The sequence below is a fragment of the Oncorhynchus nerka genome, linkage group LG8 (assembly GCF_034236695.1).
Source record: "Oncorhynchus nerka isolate Pitt River linkage group LG8, Oner_Uvic_2.0, whole genome shotgun sequence".
Lineage (NCBI taxonomy): Eukaryota > Metazoa > Chordata > Actinopteri > Salmoniformes > Salmonidae > Oncorhynchus > Oncorhynchus nerka.
The window spans coordinates 35,437,385-35,458,784 of record NC_088403.1 but is presented as its reverse complement, the minus strand read 5'-3'; the positions used below and the strand labels follow the sequence as shown (position 1 = coordinate 35,458,784).

Sequence of the window (21,400 nt, the reverse complement as noted above, 5' to 3'; positions counted from 1 at the left end):
ACAAATGTACACATGTCTGCGAACTATTAATCTATATTTAGGCCTACACCGGTCACGTGATGGGGAGCTAACTGTCTCCAGCTGTGTGCTACTGGTTAGGGACTCCAGAGGGAGGAGCACTGGGGTTGTAGTGGTCCTCTGGTGCAGTTATTTTGAGAGATTCACTACTTTGTAATTACAGCAGGCTTATCCGCCCTGAGACTGGACACTCCTAAACAGCACCCAAACTCTCCAAGACTTTAGTGTGTTTTCTTTCTGAGGACTACAGGGTTTGTATTGTGTTTCCTTAACTGCCCAAGCAATAAAATGTTGTTTGGGTCACATGAATTACACATTGATTTTTGGTAAAAGTGGTAATGTTTTTGACATTTTGGGAAAAGGATTGCAGGGTTTGAAATAGCACTTTGCCTTGTAGCCTTTGAGAGTGGTTCCCCCGTGGTTCGATTCATGGAGGGCACCTTTCATTATGATTGACAAGTATTGTGCAAATGTGACATTTCCGTCACTCTAAACCATAATATGAATTATACAGCTTCGTTAGACTGTCAAAAATAACAAACAATGAAATTTGTTTATGCATGACAACATACTGTTGAAGATTAATCAGAAAAGAGACATTTTCAAACTTGTCTTGGATATACATGTATCTAATGTTTAATTACAATTGCACAGCAAATTTGTCCATTTTAACCCCATTCTCAAAACTCAGTCAGCTCAGGTACATTCGATAACAAAGGAACAGCATTTGGTTAAAATATAGGAGACATGTCGACCATTTTGTCTGCCTCTGGGTTATGTACTGTACACTCCTTTGAGACAAATGATAAAGGCAATATTATACATAGTTTACAATTAAGGTACATTTAGAACGTCCCCGGAATTTGAATGATGGATGGACGATACCATGAAACAGTATTAGCGTTGATTTACAAACTGAAAACTTTGGTCTCCTCCTCCTCTATCTTAGGTTCTTTAGATGAAAAACATATTTGAGATAGGATCTCTATAGCCCTGTCCTATGCTTGGTATGAGATGGGGGTTGAGGGAGACATTGTTTGATGTCATAATAGTATGGTGGACAATTGTTTATTTGACCAATCGTGTCACAGCTCAAAGGATATGTCTAAGGTCAACAAGTACCCAAGGCCAACAGAGCTCTGCAAACGGACGACATAATGTTCTAAGACCATGAAAACTCTGTTGATGTTTCATGAATCCTTTAACGCGGCTCAAAGAACATACATCCGTTGACCTAGAGACGTGTTTCCCAACACCGGTCCTCGTACACATTTTTGTTGTAGGCCTGGATTAACGCAACTCATCGAGGGCTTGATGATTAGCTGACAAGTGGAACCAGGTGTGTTTGTCTAGGTTTACAATAAGGATGTGTACTGAAGGACCAGGGTTGGGAAACAATGGCCTAGAGCATATCAAAACATTATCCCACAAACAAGCTACAGGAAACTACAAATTGTTTGTCCATCATTTCTAATAAACAAAAGGGTGGGTTCATGGACAATATTTTCTTTAAAGTTGGTGGAGCTATAGACACAAAACTGGGGTATTCACCATGCTGCTCAAGAAGGAAGAGTGAATTTCAGAGATTTGGGATTTCTGAATAACGGACTCTCCCCGCTTCCTTAGCAGTATACAGAAATGTCCCAGTTGGCTATGAAACAAAAGCATCTTCACCTCCTTCACGGACAAAGTAGTTCCCATCATGTGATTATTATGTTCCCCTTTGTGCTTCTGACCTTAGTTGTGGAGCATGGTCAAAGAGCGAGTAATAATGGCCTAGAACCTTCCCCTTTAGAATCAGTGTTGAATGGAGAGTGATTTTTGGCACACTGTATCAATGCAAATCTTCATTGATTGTGCATTGATACTAAGTACGAAGAGGTTCGCTGTTCATTCATAATTTTATATTTGTGCTCTTTAGGAGCTTTGATGGCTGCATGATATTTCTACACATCTAAACCCTTGAAATCAGTCACTTTGTTCTTTAGTTCGTCTTGAGTTTATCCTCTTTGTGGAGTGTGCTCAGCGGCTCCCCCTAGCTGCTGATCTTGGTCAGCATCTTGTTGATGGCCTGCTTGACGTGGGTGGTGGAGCTACGGCGCCTGGCCTTGCCCTGGACCACCTTGCGGCGCCTCAACTCGCGACACAGCTCATGGAATGCTTCCGCCACCATGCCACCCTCGTCGGCGCACGCCGAGCACTCGTAGAAGGCGCACGCCATCTCGGCAGCCAGCCGCTCGCCCTCCTCTGTGCCCACCTGTCGGGCATGGTCTAGGTCGGCTTTGTTGCCCACCAGAACCAACGGGACATTCTTGGGTTTCTTGACTTCCTCTAGGAGGCCTCGCAAAGGAGCCACTTCGTCAAAGCTGCCCCGGTCAGTGATGTCATAGACAATGACGAAGCCATCGCCCCAGCGCATGTGGCTCTCCTTCTGCTGCGTGTCCTCCTGAGGTAAAGATACAGGAGGGCAGGATATTTTTTTAGCAACAATCTTTCGGCAACTAGCTAGCTAATTAGAGTACTGTTGACCAATAGGCCCACTTGTTGTCTGGCATATCCACAAGGCAAAGAAACAATAACTCTATGCAAGCCTTCATTGAACAAGTGATGGAGAATTGAGGCATCTGAACAGAGCTTTTTATAAAATAACTTTCACTATGTTTTCAGCGGATTCAAATGCTTTATTTCTCCTTTCTCAACATAACACTTTTTAAACCCCCCAGATTTGAACAGTCGGCTACCCTTCTGAAACTGGGTACAAATTTCAGCAGCTGCTCCTGATTTCATCGAGTCGGTACAGCCAGTCCTAAGGACTGTCTTAACAAAACTGACTAGTCGTGTGTTGAAAAAAAATTAAGTCTTAAACTTGCATGAGCCAGCGATATTCTTGACCTCAACTGTTATTGGTAATAATAACTTACTTTGTTACAATAACTATTGCATAACTCACATTGAACATAGTGATACTTGACATCTATACAACTGACCGACTTCTGAACTTATCTGATTTATGAGGTATAAGGATGCCTTCGGGGTCCAAGAAGAATCAAAAGGCTTGATATATGTACTCACCACTTTCAACAGCTTTGAAGAGAACGAAGAAACCTCAGCTCTACACTGGCTCTCTGACAGAGAAAGACATGTCTAGCAACGCTTGGTTAGGCCCTCACCTAAACTCTCACTCCCTGCACTCTCAAAATAGAATACAATGTAATGAGCGAAGGATGACTTGGCTTGATGTTTCACAGGGGAAATTAGTAGCAGGCAGAACACCTACGTACTCAGACTAGCAGCAGAACAGGTATCGTATAATGTGTTTACCCAATGGCTGATTAGAACAGAATAGAGCAACGCTAACGAGGATTTGGTTTAGCTAGGACTGCTACTGTGAATAAACTCTAAGTCATCATTATACAGTAGGGTTGAACGGGGATATTCAATTGACTATGAATGATTCTTATTCTATTGCCAGTCAGAGTATAAACATTTCTCTACACAAATGTCGGTTTTCTGTGCAAAGTTGCTGAAGCTCCAACCTGTCCGGCTGTGTCAAGGATCTCCATGGTCACAACCTCATCGTCTATGGTTGCTTGATGGCGATATGTTGATTCTGGAAAGAACAAAAAGACAAACCCCATTTAGAAGATGGTAACATGTTTATGTCTATCATGCACCGTTGAGCCCACCTGGTTGTTTAGGTGGTCAATGAACCCGGATGAGAGGTGGATACAGATGTGAATGCTGGCTATGACCCTCTTTGTTATACCTAGATGAGGAGTAGTTTACCTGAAACGTCTCTTGTAAAAATAAATAAAAATCTGTGTAAACTCTCAAAAACCCTGAAAGGCACTTCTCCCTGTTCAAAACATGCTTTTTCAAGCATGGTGGGCAGCTACTATTGGAGACGGCGGGGGTCTGGAGTTTAACCGCCAGTAACACTAGAACGCTCTGGTTGGGTGTTAGTTAGCTGTGCGTGTCATCATCCCTGCCTCTACCCAGGTGCCCTCTGGGACGTAAAACACTGTGTGCGTGTGAAATGTCACCCAGCGCGACTGCTAGGGTGTTGATTTAATGCCTTCTATAGCTAGAGGGTAGCACGGGTCTCACAGGACGTCCCATTTCAGCTGCCACATCCACACACGTGCAAGCGCACACCTGAACACACACACACAAGTACACACACCTACTATGTGTGTTTGGGTATTGGCAGCATGAACAGGGGGGCTTGGGGATGATTTAATGGTCCAACCTACATATCTGAAGATCTTGAGGGCCAACACCCCAGTCATTTTCCTGGCAGCAAATAACTCATATCCTAGCGAGAACCTGGAGCTGCTGTTGGTGTTATTTTAGAATGCTGAAAGAGAAAGTCTCATACCAGAATATTAACTGGAAACATCAACAGATCAGCCCCCATCTCAAGCTGTTTGTACTTTTAACTACTACGCCTCTTAGAAATGTGTTTTCTTGTTCTTCTCACTCACTGGATTGCCAAGCATCTGCTTTCCTATTTGTTTCTATCTGTGATATTTATTCCTGTGATTGTGCAATGTCATATGACCTCAATAAATTAGATTAATAGTCGATTTCTAGTAGGTACTAGTTATTGTAGTAGATTTCTCTGCCCCTTTTATTGAGGAGTGACTTGGTAAGACTTCGTTTCATGAGGTAAATAAGATTAGATCAGAGGGGGGTATAAATTGTTGTTCACAGCTACTTTCGGCATCGGCACGAACACAAAGGTAACTTTTTGTATTAATGACAAGCCAACTTACATAATTACACTGCTCACATTGAGTGACAATTAATGGAATTCTCATATTCCTATTCTACGGTAGAAGGATAATATTAGCAGTTGTGTGTGTTAGCTGGGCAGGGTGGAGTCGGATAAATAGTTTACAATTGAACAATAAAAAGAGAACCACCATATATGAAAGACCATAGAAATGTAGAACTGTTTTTTAATTGTGGGGGAAAAGTCCTGACAAGACTGCCGCAATGAGCAGGGTTTGCCGCCATTGTCAAATTATTGGTGTCATGGCAACAAGCATGACAATGCTCCGGTCCAGAGCCAGGAAAACACATTCCCTAGTGGAGGCTGCAGAGGGGAGGACGACTCATAATAATGGCTGGAACTGAGCCAAAGGAATGGCATCAAACACATGGAAACCATGTGTATGATACCATTCCTCTGAATCCGCGCCAGCCATTACCACGAGCCTGTCCTCCCCAATTAAGGTGGCACCAACCTCCTGTGGCATTTACCCACATAGATTATATGACTATGGGAAAAGGGTATGCTTATGTAACAGTATAGACTTTACGTCCGTCCCCTCGCCCCGACCTGGGCGTGAACCAGGGGCACTCTGCACACATCAACAGTCACCCTCGGAGCATCGTTACCCATCGCTCCACAAAAGCCGCGGCCCTTGCAGAGTAAGGGGAACCACTACTTCAATGTCTCAGAGCAAGTGACGTCACCGATTGAAACGCCACTAGCGCGCACCACCGCTAACTAGCTAGCCATTTCACATCGGCTACACTCACCCCCCTTTTGACCTCCTCTTTCCGCAGCAACCAGTGATCCAGGTCATGGCACCAATGTAACAGTATAGACTTTACGTCCGTCCCCTCGCCCCGACCTGGGCGCGAACCAGGGACGCTCTGCACACGTCAACAGTCACCCTCGAAGCATCGTTACCCATCGCTCCACAAAAGCCGGGGGAAGGGGAACCACTACTTCAAGGTCTCAGAGCAAGTGACGTCACCGATGGAAACGCCACTATCGCGCACCACCGCTAACTAGCTAGCCATTTCACATCGGCTACACTTATGTATTTATATTGAATTGTGTATCTCCATCCCCCCCAAAAAATATTTTCCTGATGTTAGTCACTGTAGCAGTCTTTTGTAATCATATTTAATTGATCCCCTTTGCGCAGGTTAAATCCTAATTCCTAAACTCTGATCAGAATTGAGGGAACATCAAAAAAGAACAAGGTTTCAACATATCATATTCCTACAGTTGAATTATGTAACAATATAATAATGAAATGGAAAGCACTCTGTTGTACAACAGCTTCATTTTGCACGGCTGTCTAATTCCCCCCCAAGAATCTGATAAAACAAATTAGCAGATGGCATCTCTTCAAAGTAAAGCGAAAGATGTGGTAGAGATTTCCTCCAGATTTCGTGTTATTATCATAGCTTCATCAAATCCATTTGTATGTGCAGACTGTACACCTACGCAAACTAAGTGCTTCTTGAATGTCAATCGAAACAGATTGCTGCTCATTTCATTACAGGCGTTTTGAGATGCTTGGTGGTTGATTTAATCAGAGGGCTCCATTTTAGGGGTTCTATCATCATATGATGAAATTACCAATTTGGTAGACTACAAGGCACGTTATTAAAATCATATTACTTTTCTGGACTCGCATAAACCACAGAAGGATATGTGTAACCTACAGTATTACAAACACTGCGTACTGTTTGCAAAAACGTGATTAAATTGCTTCCAGACCCTGTTCTGAAACTAAATGAAATTAATCTGTCTGGTGTTGTAATTCAATATTCTCAACGTCCATGTTTCTTACAGAGCGTTGAGCGCTGTGTCTCTAACTCTCTCAGCCCAAAGCATTCAGCTTTCATTCAACCCTTGTGTGATGTCAGGAAATACGCTGTGGTGGGTACTAGGTTATACTCTTGAATGCTGTTCGAATAACAAGCACATGAGCCTGCACCAAAACGTACGTCACATTCAGGGGGAAAATGGGGGAACTGTCAATGGGAATCGGAGACGTGGCTTGCAGTGAGAAAATATATATAAATATCTGCCGGATCCAATTCCCTTTCAAGCTAATTGTTTGACAGCATGCTATAAGCATATCTTAGACCATTGGTATTTGTAGGAGTATATGTGTATATATAGCATCCATCACATTGAAATGTCTGCATGCAATGAGGCTTAATGTCTATATCATGTTACTGCTCCCCCCATGCCAACAGTTGGGTCTGTGCCACGGTGTTATTCAACTTCTAATGAGGCTGACTCTGTACATAGCATGCCTTCGGACCATGAACCGAACAACCCCAATATTGTTCTAGCTTTAAGCAAAACATGCCACAATAGGATTTTCCTGCCAATGACGGTATGTAGGCTTACTATACGAACCTCCCCTTGCACGGTCACTGTGGTCACTTAGCCTATATATGAACCTGATTAACCGACAACTGGTGTGAATGAATGACGCTTCGCCTCGCCCTAAACGTAAGGCATTGCCTCTATCCCCGTCTTATAATCACATAGCATTCATAGCATGTTAAATCACCGACCAGGCTAGGCTTGTGATGTAGTTTTTGCTATAAAAACGAGGTCAGGCCTAACCTAAAAAGGCATATTGTCAGGAAATGAATCTGTATGATATGTTGAGGAGATATGGGGGAAATATACTACCACATGGGAGTGATTATTATTACTTCGGTTGCTATCTTGATATGATAACTCGCAGCGATAGAAGGCTTTGACCAACGCAGCACGGTCATCTCTGGATCAAAACAGCCTTTGAGGTCAGATAAAGCCTTTGATACCCAAAATCATAGGGAGAGTGCTTTACTGGCTGCACAAAACACACTGAGACTAGTGTTGTGCAGGTTCTTTTCAATGTTGCCTAGGACAGCAGGAGGGGAGCAGGAAGGGTGTCTTACCAAGTGTTGGGTCATACTCCCAGATGAAACGTCTGGTCAGAAACCTCACCACTAGAGCTGTAGAGAGGGATAGATGGGGAGGGAGGGAGGGATGGGGAGAGAGAGATGGATGGGGAGGGAGAGATGGATGGGGAGGGAGAGATGGATGGGGAGAGAGAGATGGATGGGGAGAGAGAGAGGGAGGGAGGGGAGGGAGGGAGGGAGGGAGGGAGGGAGGGAGGGAGGGAGGGAGGGGGAGGGAGGGGAGGGAGGGAGGGAGGGAGGGAGGGGAATTAACATACTGTGCTGTAATGTAATTCAATCAATCAACTTAAATATAGAGCAAGTGAAAACATGAAGATAGGACTATGTCTTGACAGACAGGGGTAATCAGTTTGGGTGGGATGGAAAACTCTCCCCACTCGGTATCAGATGCACAGAGTGCTCATCTGATTACGCAACAATTTATTCAGTTCAAAGGGACAACAACCTCGCTTTTATATGCACATCTAATCAGAGCCACTTACAAGCAGGAATGTATTAGAGACAGATGCTTGTAAGCCTTAAAGGAACTGTGTGCATACAGATACAGCAGCATGTCGTCTGAATTGTTTTACATCTTCAAATACAGTGTGTTCAGAGACAGCCTGCTAGACCAGACATCCGTTCCCCAAATATCTAATTACCATTTACGCCTAGCTTCTTTTCACTTTGTGTCTTTGTTGTCATAAATGTGAAATGCATAAGACCATTCTATCCAATGATAGTCATTCCCATAGAAAAGAACACTACACTCTAAAAAATGCTGGGTTGTTTGGATGACCCGACTGCTGGGTTGCCAGGCATTAGGATATTTAGTTGGGTTGTTTTCTTTAATAACTGATGGGTTATTGATCCTGGGTGCTGGGTTATTGATGCTGGGTTATTGAGATATGACCCAGCAGTTCAGATCAGAAGACTGGAGGGGTGACTTAATAGGGATGTGTGTTTCAGGTAGTTACTTTTGGTCACCCGTGAGAGTAAATGTTAATATGTTCTGTTGTATTATCACATGTTAAGGTTGAACACTGAAACCTTTGTGGCTTAAATGAGGGTTACAATGTGAGTTTCTAAAGAGCCTATGCATATACCAATGTTGGGATAAATAACACATATCCTAATATTGTACCTCAATGTTGTGATATGTATATAATAATGGTATGAAATGTATTAGAGTTTAATGTGCAAAATATATTCAAGAACATTTTTTAATTTTCAGTGTTTAAATTTATCACGATGAACAGGAATTACATTTGCTCTCACGGGTGTCCAAAAATAACTATCTGGAAGCCACGCCTCATGAAAATAACCTATGGATTACATCACCCAGTGTGTGTTCTGTCCAATATTTACCCAGCGCTGGGTTACCAAATAACCAAAATTGGGTTGTTTTTAACCCAGCATTTTTTTAAAGTGTAGCGCTATCGTCATTCTGAAGGTAGAGTCTCAGTTCAAATGATGAAATATCCTTATGTGCCACAGGATTGGAACTTTGACTTCCTGTCCTTATTGTAGAATTATAAACCCACTGGATGTAGTCACTGTAGCCACTTCCCTGTGGTTTAGAAGAGTGTTGTTTTACCAAAGGTAAAAATAGCTTCTGAGGAAAAGAAATAGCTTTCTACCTATGATTAATCCCACTCCTCACTTCAGCTGTACCATAAATTATTATCAAAAAATGTTAAGCAATTTAATTTCTCTTTATTAGGCTACTGAAAGGCTGTTTATTGTGATCTGATATTTTAATTGCATGTAGTGCCTTTATTTGACACTAAGAGATCAAATAAGTGTTGTAGAGTGTGTTATTTACAGAGTTGATATTTCAGTTGATAGTCTATTAACTCCAAGTAAATACAATAACTTTGGACACTGCAGACATAATTGCCATTCAATTAGGTTGAGATGTGAAGATAACCGCTTGGTAATTATATTCAATGTGTTAGCTATGTAATAGGTATTCGAGACATTAAAGAAAAGTGTTTTCCACAAGTACATCGAGTAGCCAGCCAAATAGAAAAAGTAGCCAGTCGCCCCCCAGGGTTCTAAAAGATTTTCAAATCAAATGTTATTGGTTATCAGATGTTAATGCGAGTGTAGCGAAATGCTTGTGCTTCTAGTTCCGACCATGCAGTAATATCTAACAAGTAATCTAACAATTTCACAACAACTACCTTATACACACACAAGTGTAAAGGAATGAATACATGTACATGTAAATATATGGGTGAATGATGGCCGAAAGGCATAGGCAAGATGCAGTAGATGGTATAGAGTACAGTATATACTTTCAAATGAGCTCTATATTGGTGGCCTCTGGTACATTCTAATTCCTTGAGTCTGTATACCCAGCTGATTAGCCGATGGCCGAACTTGATGTCAAAACAGTTAGGGACAGTTCTAAATTTACTGGGGTGGTCTAAAATAGGGGAGGGTGGCAGGTAGCCTAGGGGTTAGAGCGTTGGGCCAAGCAACTGAAAGGTTGCTGGTTCGAAAGCTGACCCGTCAAAGGGAAAAATCGGTGAATGTAGCACGAAACGTAACCCTAATTTGCTCTAGTGGCGCTCTACTACTATGGCTGACCCTGTAAAACACATTTCATGCATCTATCTGGTGTAGAGTGAGGGAAAAAAGGATTTGATCCCCTGCTGATTTTGTACGGTTTGCCCACTGACAAAGAAATGATCAGTCTATAATTTTAATGGTAGGTTTATTTGAACATTGAGAGACAGAATAACATTAAAAAATCCAGAAAAACACATGTCAAAAATGTTATAAATTGATTTGCATTTTAATGAGGGAAATAAGTATTTGACCCCCTCTCAATCAGAAAGATTTCTGGCTCCCAGGTGTCTTTTATACAGGTAACGAGCTGAGATTAGGAGCACCTCTTAAAGGGAGTGCTCTTCATCTCAGCTTGTTACCTGTATAAAAGACACTTGTCCACAGAAGCAATCAATCAATCAATCAGATTCCAAACTCTCCACCATGGCCAAGACCAAAGAGCTCTCCAAGGATGTCAGGGACAAGATTGTAGACCTACACAAGGCTGGAATGGGCTACAAGACCATTGCCAAATTGCTTGGTGAGAATGTGACAACAGTTGGTGCGATTATTTGCAAATGGAAGAAACACAAAAGAACTGTCAATCTCCCTCGGCCTGGGGCTCCATGCAAGATCTCACCTCGTGGAATTGCAATGATCATGAGAACTGTGAGGAATCTGCCCAGAACTACACGGGAGGATCTTGTCAATGATCTCAAGGCAGCTGGGACCATATTCACCAAGAAAACAATTGGTAACACACTACGCCGTGAAGGACTGAAATCCTGCAGCGCCCGCAAGGTCCCCCTGCTCAAGAAAGCACATATACATGCCCGTCTGAAGTTTGCCAATGAACATCTGAATGATGGGTGCAAGTGTTGTGGTCAGATGAGACCAAAATGGAGCTCTTTGGCATCAACTTAACTCGCCGTGTTCGGAGGAGGAGAAATGCTGCCTATGACCCCAAGAACATCATCCCTACCGTCAAACATGGAGGTGGAAACATTATGCTTTGGGGGTGTTTTTCTGCTAAGGGGACAGGACAACTTCACCGCATCAAAGGGACGATGGACGGGGCCATGTACCATCAAATCTTGGCTGAGAACCTCCTTCCCTCAGCCAGGGCATTGAAAATGGGTCGTGGATGGGTATTCCAGCATGACAATGACCCAAAACACACGGCAACAAATGAGTGGCTCAAGAAGAAGCACATTAAGGTCCTGGAGTGGCCTAGCCAGTCTCCAGACCTTAATCCCATAGAAAGTCTGTGGAGGGAGCTGAAGGTTCGAGTTGCCAAACGTCAGCCTCGAAACCTTAATGACTTGGAGATGATCTGCAAAGAGGGGTGGGACAAAATCCCTCCTGAGATGTGTGCAAGCCTGGTGGCCAACTACAAGAAATGTCTGACCTCTGATTACCAACAAGGGTTTTGCCACCAAGTACTAAGTCATGTTTTGCAGAGGGGTCAAATACTTATTTCCCTCATTAAAATGCTAATCAATTTATTACATTTTTGACATGTGTTTTTCTGGACTTTTTTGTTGGTATTCTGTCTGTCACTGTTCAAATGAACCTACCATTAAAATTATAGACTGATAATTTCTTTGTCAGTGGGCAAACGTACAAAATCAGCAGGGGATTAAATACTTTTTTCCCTCACTGTATGTGACAATAAAACATCTTCAATTGTCAAACTTCTTTTTTCGCTTTGGGTTGTGCTGTTTTATATTGTGCACAGGGGAAGCTAGTGTGTTTTCCCCCTGGTTTACATTAGAGGTCGACTGATTATAAGTTTTCAACGCTGATACCGATACCGATTATTGGAGGACCAAAAAAGCCGATACCGATTAATCTGACGATTAAAAAAATATATATATATTGTAATAATGACAATTACAACAATACTTAATGAACACTTATTTTAACTTAATATAATACATAAAAATCTATTTAGCCTCAAATAAATAATGCAAAAACAAAGTGTTGGGGAAGAAAGTAAATGTGCAATATGTGCCATGTAAAGAAAGCTAACGTTTTAAGTTCCTTGCTCAGAACATGAGAACATATGAAAGCTGGTGGTTCCTTTAAACATGAGTCTTCAATATTCCCAGGTAAGAAGTTTTAGGTTGTAGTTATTACAGGACTATTTCCCTCTATACCATTTGTATTTCATTGACCTTTGACGATTGGATGTTCTAATAGGCACTTTAGTATTGCCAGTGTAACAGTATAGCTTCCGTCCCTCTCCTCGCTCCTCCCTAGGCTCGAACCAGGAACACAACGACAACAGCCACCCTCGAAGCAGCGTTACCCATGCAGAGCAAGGGGAACAACCACTCCACTCCGAGTGACGTTTGAAACGCTATTAGCGCGCATCCCGCTAACTAGCTAGCCATTTCACATCGGTTACACCAGCCTCATCTCGGGAGTCGATAGGCTTGAAGTCATAAACAGCGCAATGCTTGACGCACAACGAAGAGCTGCTGGCAAAATGCACAAAAGTGCTGTTTGAATGAATGCTTACGAGACTGCTGCTGCCTTGCACCGCTCAGTCAGATACTTGTATGCTCAGTCAGATTATATGCAACGCAGGAAACGCTATATAAACTAGTAATATCATCAACCATGTGTAGTTAACTAGTGATTATGATTGATTGTTTTTTATAAGATAAGTTTAATGCTAGCTAGCAACTTACCTTGGCTTACTGCATTCCCGTAACAGGCAGTCAGTCTCCTTGTGGAGTGCAACGAGAGGCAGGTGGTTAGAGCGTTGGACTAGTTAACTGTAAGGTTGCAAGATTGGATCCCCCGAGCTGACAAGGTGAAAATCTGTCATTCTGCCCCTGAACGAGGCAGTTAGCCTAGGAACGGTGGGTTGTCATTGAAAATAAGAATGTGTTCTTAACTGACTTGCCTAGTTAAATAAAGGTGTAAAAAAAAATCTGTGTCCAAAAATACCGATTTCCGGGTTGTTATGAAAACTTAAACAGCCCTAATTAATCGGCCATTCCGATTCATCGGTCGACCTCTAGTTTACATTCACTCTTTTGCAGGTTTTACTATACCATTTCTTCCATCCTAGCCAAATCTCCTCATCTGCTTGCATGCGCCTCCCTTATATCAAGGCGTTTTGGTATTTCCCTTATGCACTATGCTTTTCCGCATGCTAACTTTTACTATACCACAGATCAATATAGCCTACCAGTCTGTCTATCCTGCCTTCTATCCACCATTCATAGTGATATTGGTAAGTGGATCATTTGTAGAGATCTGCAATAGGCTAACTACCAATCAAACCCCACATAAAAGCATTGAATCCACATCAACAAATAGGAATTGCTGATAGGCAGTGTAGAGGCCTGGTGCATCATTGAGCATGAAAGAATAGTGAGGACATGACACACGCAGCTCAGATAGCTCCCTTATTGATTTTGTTTTGGGACAATATACAATTATCCTACAATACCACAATACAATGAATCATTGTATAATTGTTTTCAAGTGAGTACAAATTTCTACTCTAGGCTGCAGTGAAAATTTAATTTGAATAACGGTGCTGGCCCAACGCTCTCTTCTTCTGATACGGAGATGCGCTATCTGTTGCAGATCATCGTTCTCCCAAGTAGACCTATAATAACGTGGCCACATATGCTCCCGGCAGGCCCAGTTATTCAGGAAAGCTTAACATGCGTTTTGCCTCTCCAATCCAACAGGCTATCCCTAGCGCACATAGAACCTAACACTTCAATATAGCCAAAATGTTTTTATGTATTACCTTTTTTTGTGGCATAAACACAACCAGTCAATGTTTTAATGTAATTCGGCTAGTCCAGAAGTCTCCTGTAGGCCAGGCATGCGCATGTTCGTCCAAAATAAAATTCAACATCCTCAAAATGGCTGGACATTAACCAGGTTTCCATCTTTCCAATGTTTGATTTTTCATAGCATGGGAAAGAATGCATTTTATTCAGATAGATTAAATACATTATGATGAACTTCACAGGGTGGGGAAAGTTCACGGTGACGAGGTTGATGGATGCTCATTTCAATAAATATCGAGGGTCTTATTCTGGTGACATGATGATTGATGCTTGGCAGCCCCAAAAGTTGAAAATGCGATATGTAAGTTTATATTGCGTAAATGTCATTTTGATGTACACTGCGTATACACGAACAGACATTTTTCCGCAACAAGTCAATTTGATGGAAACACAACTCTGATGGGGAAAAGTGCATATTGTTTTTTTGAATACTTTAGAATATTCACATGAAAATCTGTCGCCAATTGGATGGACACCTAGCTATAGACACCCTAAAGACTCTCCCAAGTGCTGTAGTCCAGTGTCCCTTTGATTCTGCCTGCACATCATGATTCACCAGCAGCCCCAAACATCTAAAAATATAAGCTCTGGTAAGAACACATTTTTATACACTGGTGCTGTTGTGTGGAACAAACTACCACAGCAACTCAATTACAACCATACCCACTTTTAAAAAGCATGTCAAAAGCTGGCTAATGTGTTTAATTTTTTTTTGTCTGTATCTCTGCAATGTGTCTGTATCTACAGTGAGGCAAAAAAGTATTTAGTCAGCCACCAATTGTGCAAGTTCTCCCACTTAAAAAGATGAGAGGCCTGTAATGTTAATCATAGGTACACTTCAACTATGACAGACAAAATGAGAAAAAAAAAACAGAAAATCACATTGTAGGATTTTTAATACATTTATTTGCAAATTATGGTGGAAAATAAGTATTTGGTCAATAACAAAAGTTTCTCAATACTTTGTTATATACCCTTTGTTGGCAATGACAGAGTTCAAACGTTTTCTGTAAGTCTTCACAAGGTTTTGTTGCTGGTATTTTGGCCCATTCCTCCATGCAGATCTCCTCTAGAGCAGTGATGTTTGGGGCTGTTGCTGGGCAACACGGACTTTCAACTCCCTTCAAAGATTTTCTATGGGGTTGAGATCTGGAGACTGGCTAGGCCACTCCAGAACCTTGAAATGCTTCTTACGAAGCCACTCCTTCGTTGCCCAGGCGGTGTGTTTGGGATCATTGTCATGCTGAAAGACCCAGCCAGGGAGGGAGATTATCAGTGGTCTTGTATGTCTTCCATTTCCTAATAATTGCTCCCACAGTTGATTTCTTCAAACCAAGCTGCTTACCTATTGCAGATTCAGTCTTCCCAGCCTGGTGCAGGTCTACAATTTTGTTTCTGGTGTCCTTTGACAGCTTTTTGGTCTTGGCCATAGTGGAGGTTGGAGTGTGACTGTTTGAGGTTGTTGACAGGTGTCTTTTATACTGATAACATGTTCAAACAGGTGCCATTAATACAGGTAACAAGTGGAGGACAGAGGAGCCTCTTAAAGAAGAAGTTACAGGTCTGTGAGAGCCAGAAATCGTGCTTGTTTGTAGGTGACCAAATACTTATTTTCCACCATAATTTGCAAATAAATTCATTAAAAATCCTACAATATGATTTTCAGGATTTTTTTCCTCATTTTGTCTATCATAGTTGAAGTGTAACTATGATGAAAATTACAGGCCTCTCATTTTTAAGTGGGAGAACTTGCACAATTGGTGGCTGACTAAATACTTTTTTGCCCCACTGTAATTAGTAGATTTGGATAGAAAACACTCTGAAGTTTCTAAAACTGTTTGATGTCTGTGAGTATAACAGAACTCATATGGCAGGCAAAAACCTGAGAAACATATCCAACCAGGAAGTGGGAAATCTGAAGTTTTTCAAGTCATTGCCTATCGAATATACAGTGTCTATGGGGTCATATTGCACTTCCTAAGGCTTCCACGAGATGTCAACAGTCTTTAGAACCTTGTTTGAGGATTCTACTGTAAAGGAGGAGAGAATGAGAGCTGTTTCAACCAGAGGTCTGGCAGAGTGCCATGAGCTGATCACGCGCGCCCCCGTGAGAGTTAGCTGCGTTCCATTGCATTTCTAAAGACAAAGGAATTCTTCGCTTGGAACATTATTGAAGATTTATGATAAAAACATCCTAAAGATTGATTCTATACATAGTTTGACATGTTTCTACGAACTGTAATATAACTTTCTTGACATTTCGTCTGAACAAGTGATCGTGCATTATGCATTTGGATTACTGGGCTAAACGCTCAAACAAAAAAGGAGGTATTTGGACATAAATGATGGACTTTATCGAACAAAACAAACATTTATTGTAAAACTGGGATTCCTGGGAGCGCATTCCGATCAAGATCATCAAAGGTACGTGAATATTTATAATGCTATTTCTGACACCTCTCCTTCTTTGGAAAATGGCTGGATGTTTTTCTGTGACTAGCACTGACCTAATACACTGCTCAAAAAAATAAAGGGAACACTAAAATAACACATCCTAGATCTGAATGAATGAAATATTCTTATTAAATACTTTTTTCTTTACATAGTTGAATGTGCTGACAACAAAATCACACACAAATGATCAATGGAAATCAAATTTATCAACCCATGGAGGTCTGGATATGGAGTCACACTCAAAATTAAAGTGGAAAACCACACTACAGGCTGATCCAACTTTGATGTAATGTCATTAAAACAAGTCCAAATGAGGCTCAGTAGTGTGTGTGGTCTCCACGTGCCTGTATGATCTCCCTACAACGCCTGGGCATGCTCCTGATGAGGTGGGGGATGGTCTCCTGAGGGATCTCCTCCCAGACCTGGACTAAAGCATCCGCCAACTCCTGGACAGTCCATGGTGCAACACAGTTGGTGGATGGAGCGAGACATGATGTCCCAGATGTGCTCAATTGGATTCAGGTCTGGGGAACGGGCGGGCCAGTCCATAGCATCAATGCCTTCCTCTTGCAGGAACTGCTGACACACTCCAGCCACATGAGGTCCAGCATTGTCTTGCATTAGGAGGAACCCAGGGCCAACCGCAGCAGTATATGGTCTCACAAGGGGTCTGAGGATCTCATCTCGGTACCTAATGGCAGTCAGGCTACCTCTGGCGAGCACATGGAGGGCTGTGCGGCCCCCCAAAGAAATGCCACCCCACACCATGACTGACCCACCACCAAACCGGTCATGCTGTTCTCCACGGCGTCTCCAGACTCTGTCATGTCTGTCACATGTGCTCAGTGCAAACCTGCTTTCATCTGTGAAGAGCACAGGGCGCCAGTGGCGAATTTGCCAATCTTGTTGTTCTCTGGCAAATGCCAAACGTCCTGCACGGTGTTGGGCTATAAGCACAACCCCCACCTGTGGACGTCGGGCCCTCATACCACCCTCATGGAGTCTGTTTCTGGCCGTTTGAGCAGACACATGCACATTTGTGGCCTGCTGGAGGTCATTTTGCAGTGCTCCTCCTGCTCCCCCTTGCACAGAGGCGGAGGTAGTGGTCCTGCTGCTGGCTTATTGCCCTCCTACGGCCTCTTCCACATCTCCTGATGTACTGACCTGTCTCCTGGTAGCGCCTCCATGCTCTGGACACTACGCTGACAGACACAGCAAACCTTCTTGCCACAGCTCGCATTGATGTACCATCCTGGATGACCTGCACAACAGCATGTGAAATTTATTGTCAATCAGTGTTGCTTCCTAAGTGGGCAGTTTGATTTCACAGAAGTGTGATTGACTTGGAGTTACATTGTGTTGTTTAAGTGTTCCCTTAATTTTTTTGAGCAGTGTATAATCGCAAGGTGTGCTTTCATCGTAAAGCGTTTTGAAATCTGACACAGCGGTTGCATGAAGGAGAAGTTTATCTATATTTCCATGCATAACACTTGTATCTCTTATCAATGTTTATTATGAGTATTTCTGTAATTTGATGTGGCTCTCTACACTTTCACTGGATGTTTGTTTGAGACAATACATTTCTGATCATAACACACCAATTTCAAATAAGGTTTTTGGACATAAATATTAACTTTACCGAACAAAACACACATTTACTGGGTAATATGAAGTCCTGTGAGTGCCATCTGATGAAGATCATCAAAGGTTTGTGATTAATTTAATCGCTATTTCTGATTTTTATGAGCCCTCTCCTTGGCTAGAAAATTGCTGTATGGTTTTCTGTGACCAAACATAATCATTTGGTGTGCTTTTGCTGTAAAGCCTATTTGAAATCGGACACTGTGGCTGGATTTACAAGAATATCTTTAAAATGGTGTAAAATACTTGTATGTTTGAGGAATTTTAATTATGGTATTTCTGTTGTTTTGAATTTGGCGCCATGCAATTTCACTGGCTGTTGGCGAGGTGGGACGCTACCATCCCACATATCCCAGAGAACTTAACAAACTATAGTTTGGCAAGTTGGTTAGGACATCTACTTTGTGCATGACACAAGTCATTTTTCCAACAATTGTTTCACTTATAATTCACTGTATCACAATTCCAGTGGGTCAGAAGTTTACATACACTAAGTAGACTGTACCTTTACCTGTACCTGGCTTGGAAAATTCCCGAAAATTATGTCATGGCTTTAGAAGCTTTTGACAGGCTATTTGAGTCAATTGGAGGAGTACCTGTGGATGTATTTCAAGGCCTACCTTCAAACTCAGTGCCACTTTGCTTGACATCATGGGAAAATGAAAAGAAATCAGCCAAGACCTCAGAAAAACAATTGTTCCTCTCTGGGAATGCCCAAAAGGCGTAATGGGACCTAAATGACGAACATGCGACAAACTACGACGTACTCAAACGTTAGATACTCAGCTGCTACGGGTACAGCCTGGCCCATCGTCCTCAACGGTTCCACGACTGGAGGTTTGCATCTGACGCATCCCCCCCGAGCCCAGATGAGCAATCTACTGCGCGTCACTAGGGCACTGCTCCTCGCCGACGTATCCACCCTCTCCATCCTTAACAAAGTGGTCCTGGACATGAAGAGGGCCACGAGTCTATATGCGCCCCAGACCTTGGAGGGCCTCCTGGAAGCAGTGGAGATACATTAGAACACTCAGGCACTGCTGAGTGGGAGCCGGGACGAGTCGGCGACCCGTCTGAGGGGACTGAAGGACAGCCCCACCGCGATGTACCCCGAACCGACAGTTGGCAGGGCCAAAGGACGGCAAACATGTGGAGAGACAGCCGGAGTAGGGCCGACCTGCCACCGATGACCGCAGGTAGATAGAGACCAAAGGAGGTGTTTTGAGTGTGGCGCCCGGGGGCACAATGCCTGGAATTGCCCGGCCACAAGGGCGCTGCCAGATGAGGGTGGGTGCAGTACCAGAGCTGCCGGTACCTCTCCTAGTGGGACTGGATTGTCCGCTGTTCACGGCCCTATGGGGGCACGAGTTGAAGAAAAGATATGAGCCGGCCGAAGAAGGGAGCGGGGACGACCCCTCGCCAGTGCGGCCCGGAAGCCACCGGTTAACCAACTTGACTCTACGGGCCCGGAGTCGGAGGGGGAGCTGGAACCCGGACCCCCTGGTGAACCACTGGAAGAGGAGCCCAGCCTCCCCCTCGATTTTGAGGGGCCAGTCGAGACCCCCACGGGGGGCCAACTGAGGGGACAATTCGGGGCAGCCCAGTGGGGGGATCCGAATTTGAAAGCTGCCGCAGCCCAAGTGATAGTGGTGGATGGACAGCTACCCGGGAACGGAAGACCCGGGAATGGATCGCCGCCCGGTTTCACTGGCATGGGATGAGGAGGGCCGCGGAAGACTACTCTCACAGCTGCCCGGAGTGTCAACTCACTGCCCTGAAAGCACACTTCCGAAACCCTCTGGTCCCCCTGCCAATAATCGGGTTGCCCTTTGAACGCATTGTCATGGACATAGAGGGACCCCTGGTGAAGACTGCTCGAGGACACAGGTACATCTTGGCAATAGTGGACTATGCCACCCGGTATCCTGAGGCCATTCCCCTACGGGCGGCGGTGTCCAAGGGAATCGCCTGGGAGCTCAATCCAAGAAGTACCCCAATCCTCCACTGGGTTTTCCCTGTTCGAACTCCTCTATGGGAGGAGGCCACGCAGCCTACTGGACCTTGACAAGGAGGGGTGGAAAGCCCAACCGACCCCCCCCCCCCCCCCCCCACGCAGCGTGGTAGAGCACGTGGAGACGATGCGGGAGCAGATGACAGCCATATGGCCAGTCGTGAGGGAACATATGGAGAAGGCCCAACGAGCCCAAGCCTACAATCGGGGAGCCCAGCTCAGAGAATTCCAGGTGGGAGACAGGGTGTTGGTCTTGATCCCCATGGCTGAAAGTAAGTTCCTGGCAACATGGCACTGACCATACGAGGTGATCGAGAAGCTTGGACCTGTCAATTACCGCGTCGGAAACACTAACAGATTTACCACATTAATCTGTTGAAGAACTTGCACGAGAGGACAGCCTTGGCCGTGTTATTGTCGGGACCCAGGTCGGCAATGGTACCAGTGGAGGTCCCGAGCAATGAGGACCTCGACCTGGCCCAGAAGCACTTCAAGTTCAACTGTCGGAGTCAGTTGGAGCGCAAGCTATTGTTTATGAGAAAAATCCAGTACCCTCCCCCCCATAAAAACACACAACCCTCCCAAAGCAAAAAGACAAGGTTTGACAATCTTCCCCTATGTGTTGCTCTCATTCACTGAGTTGTAAAAGGTAGCAGAACAGAAACGGGTTACTCTTTAGTTGACTGATGTAGCAGGCAAGGTAACTGCTGTTTAGCTTAACAAAAAACAAAAAAAATAGTGTTTGTATGGAAATGTTTTGTCCCGTTTCAGAAGTAAATTAACTTTCGCCGTTTGATGTACCATTAAAAAGAGCTGGTCAAAAGTTTGCTTACGTTAGCTATTATTTTTGCCTCAATCAAACTAGACCTGAAATAAACAATGAAACAAATCGGCCAAATGATTTAAAATTGATATTCTGACGTTTTTTCAGTGTAATGTGAGTTGTATTAGTCAGTATGGCAATGTAACTTTATTTATATTTTATTTTCCCTAGATAGTTCTCTACTTTTCACACTGAAACAGTCGGTAATAAACAGCTCTAACCTTGCACGCTTCACTGTCATGGTGCACAGTAGAGGTCTGTGTGGGAAATTCACTTGCCAGCCATGATCCCAGTAATTTTGCACCCTATAGGCAATATCAAATGTGCAAAAATAACTTAAAATAGGTTAGTTTACCAGAGATTAAT

At 43.4% G+C, this 21,400-nt stretch overlaps 1 protein-coding gene across 2 annotated transcripts in view; it reads right to left on the bottom strand.

The window, feature by feature from the left end:
• Positions 1-636: 636 nt before the first annotated feature.
• Positions 637-21,400, bottom strand: part of LOC115133202 (ras-related and estrogen-regulated growth inhibitor-like) — a 63,027-nt gene continuing 42,263 nt past the window's right edge. The window contains exons 3-5 of one of the 2 annotated variants that reach the window (XM_029666193.2): positions 7,726-7,782; positions 3,555-3,628; positions 637-2,464 (exon numbers count right to left, since the gene is read on the bottom strand). In XM_029666193.2, coding sequence (XP_029522053.1) covers positions 2,054-2,464; positions 3,555-3,628; positions 7,726-7,782 — 542 coding nt within the window. In that variant the 3' untranslated portion in view covers positions 637-2,053. The remainder of the gene's footprint in view (positions 2,465-3,554; positions 3,629-7,725; positions 7,783-21,400) is intronic. The other variant, XM_029666194.2, reaches the window with a different exon arrangement.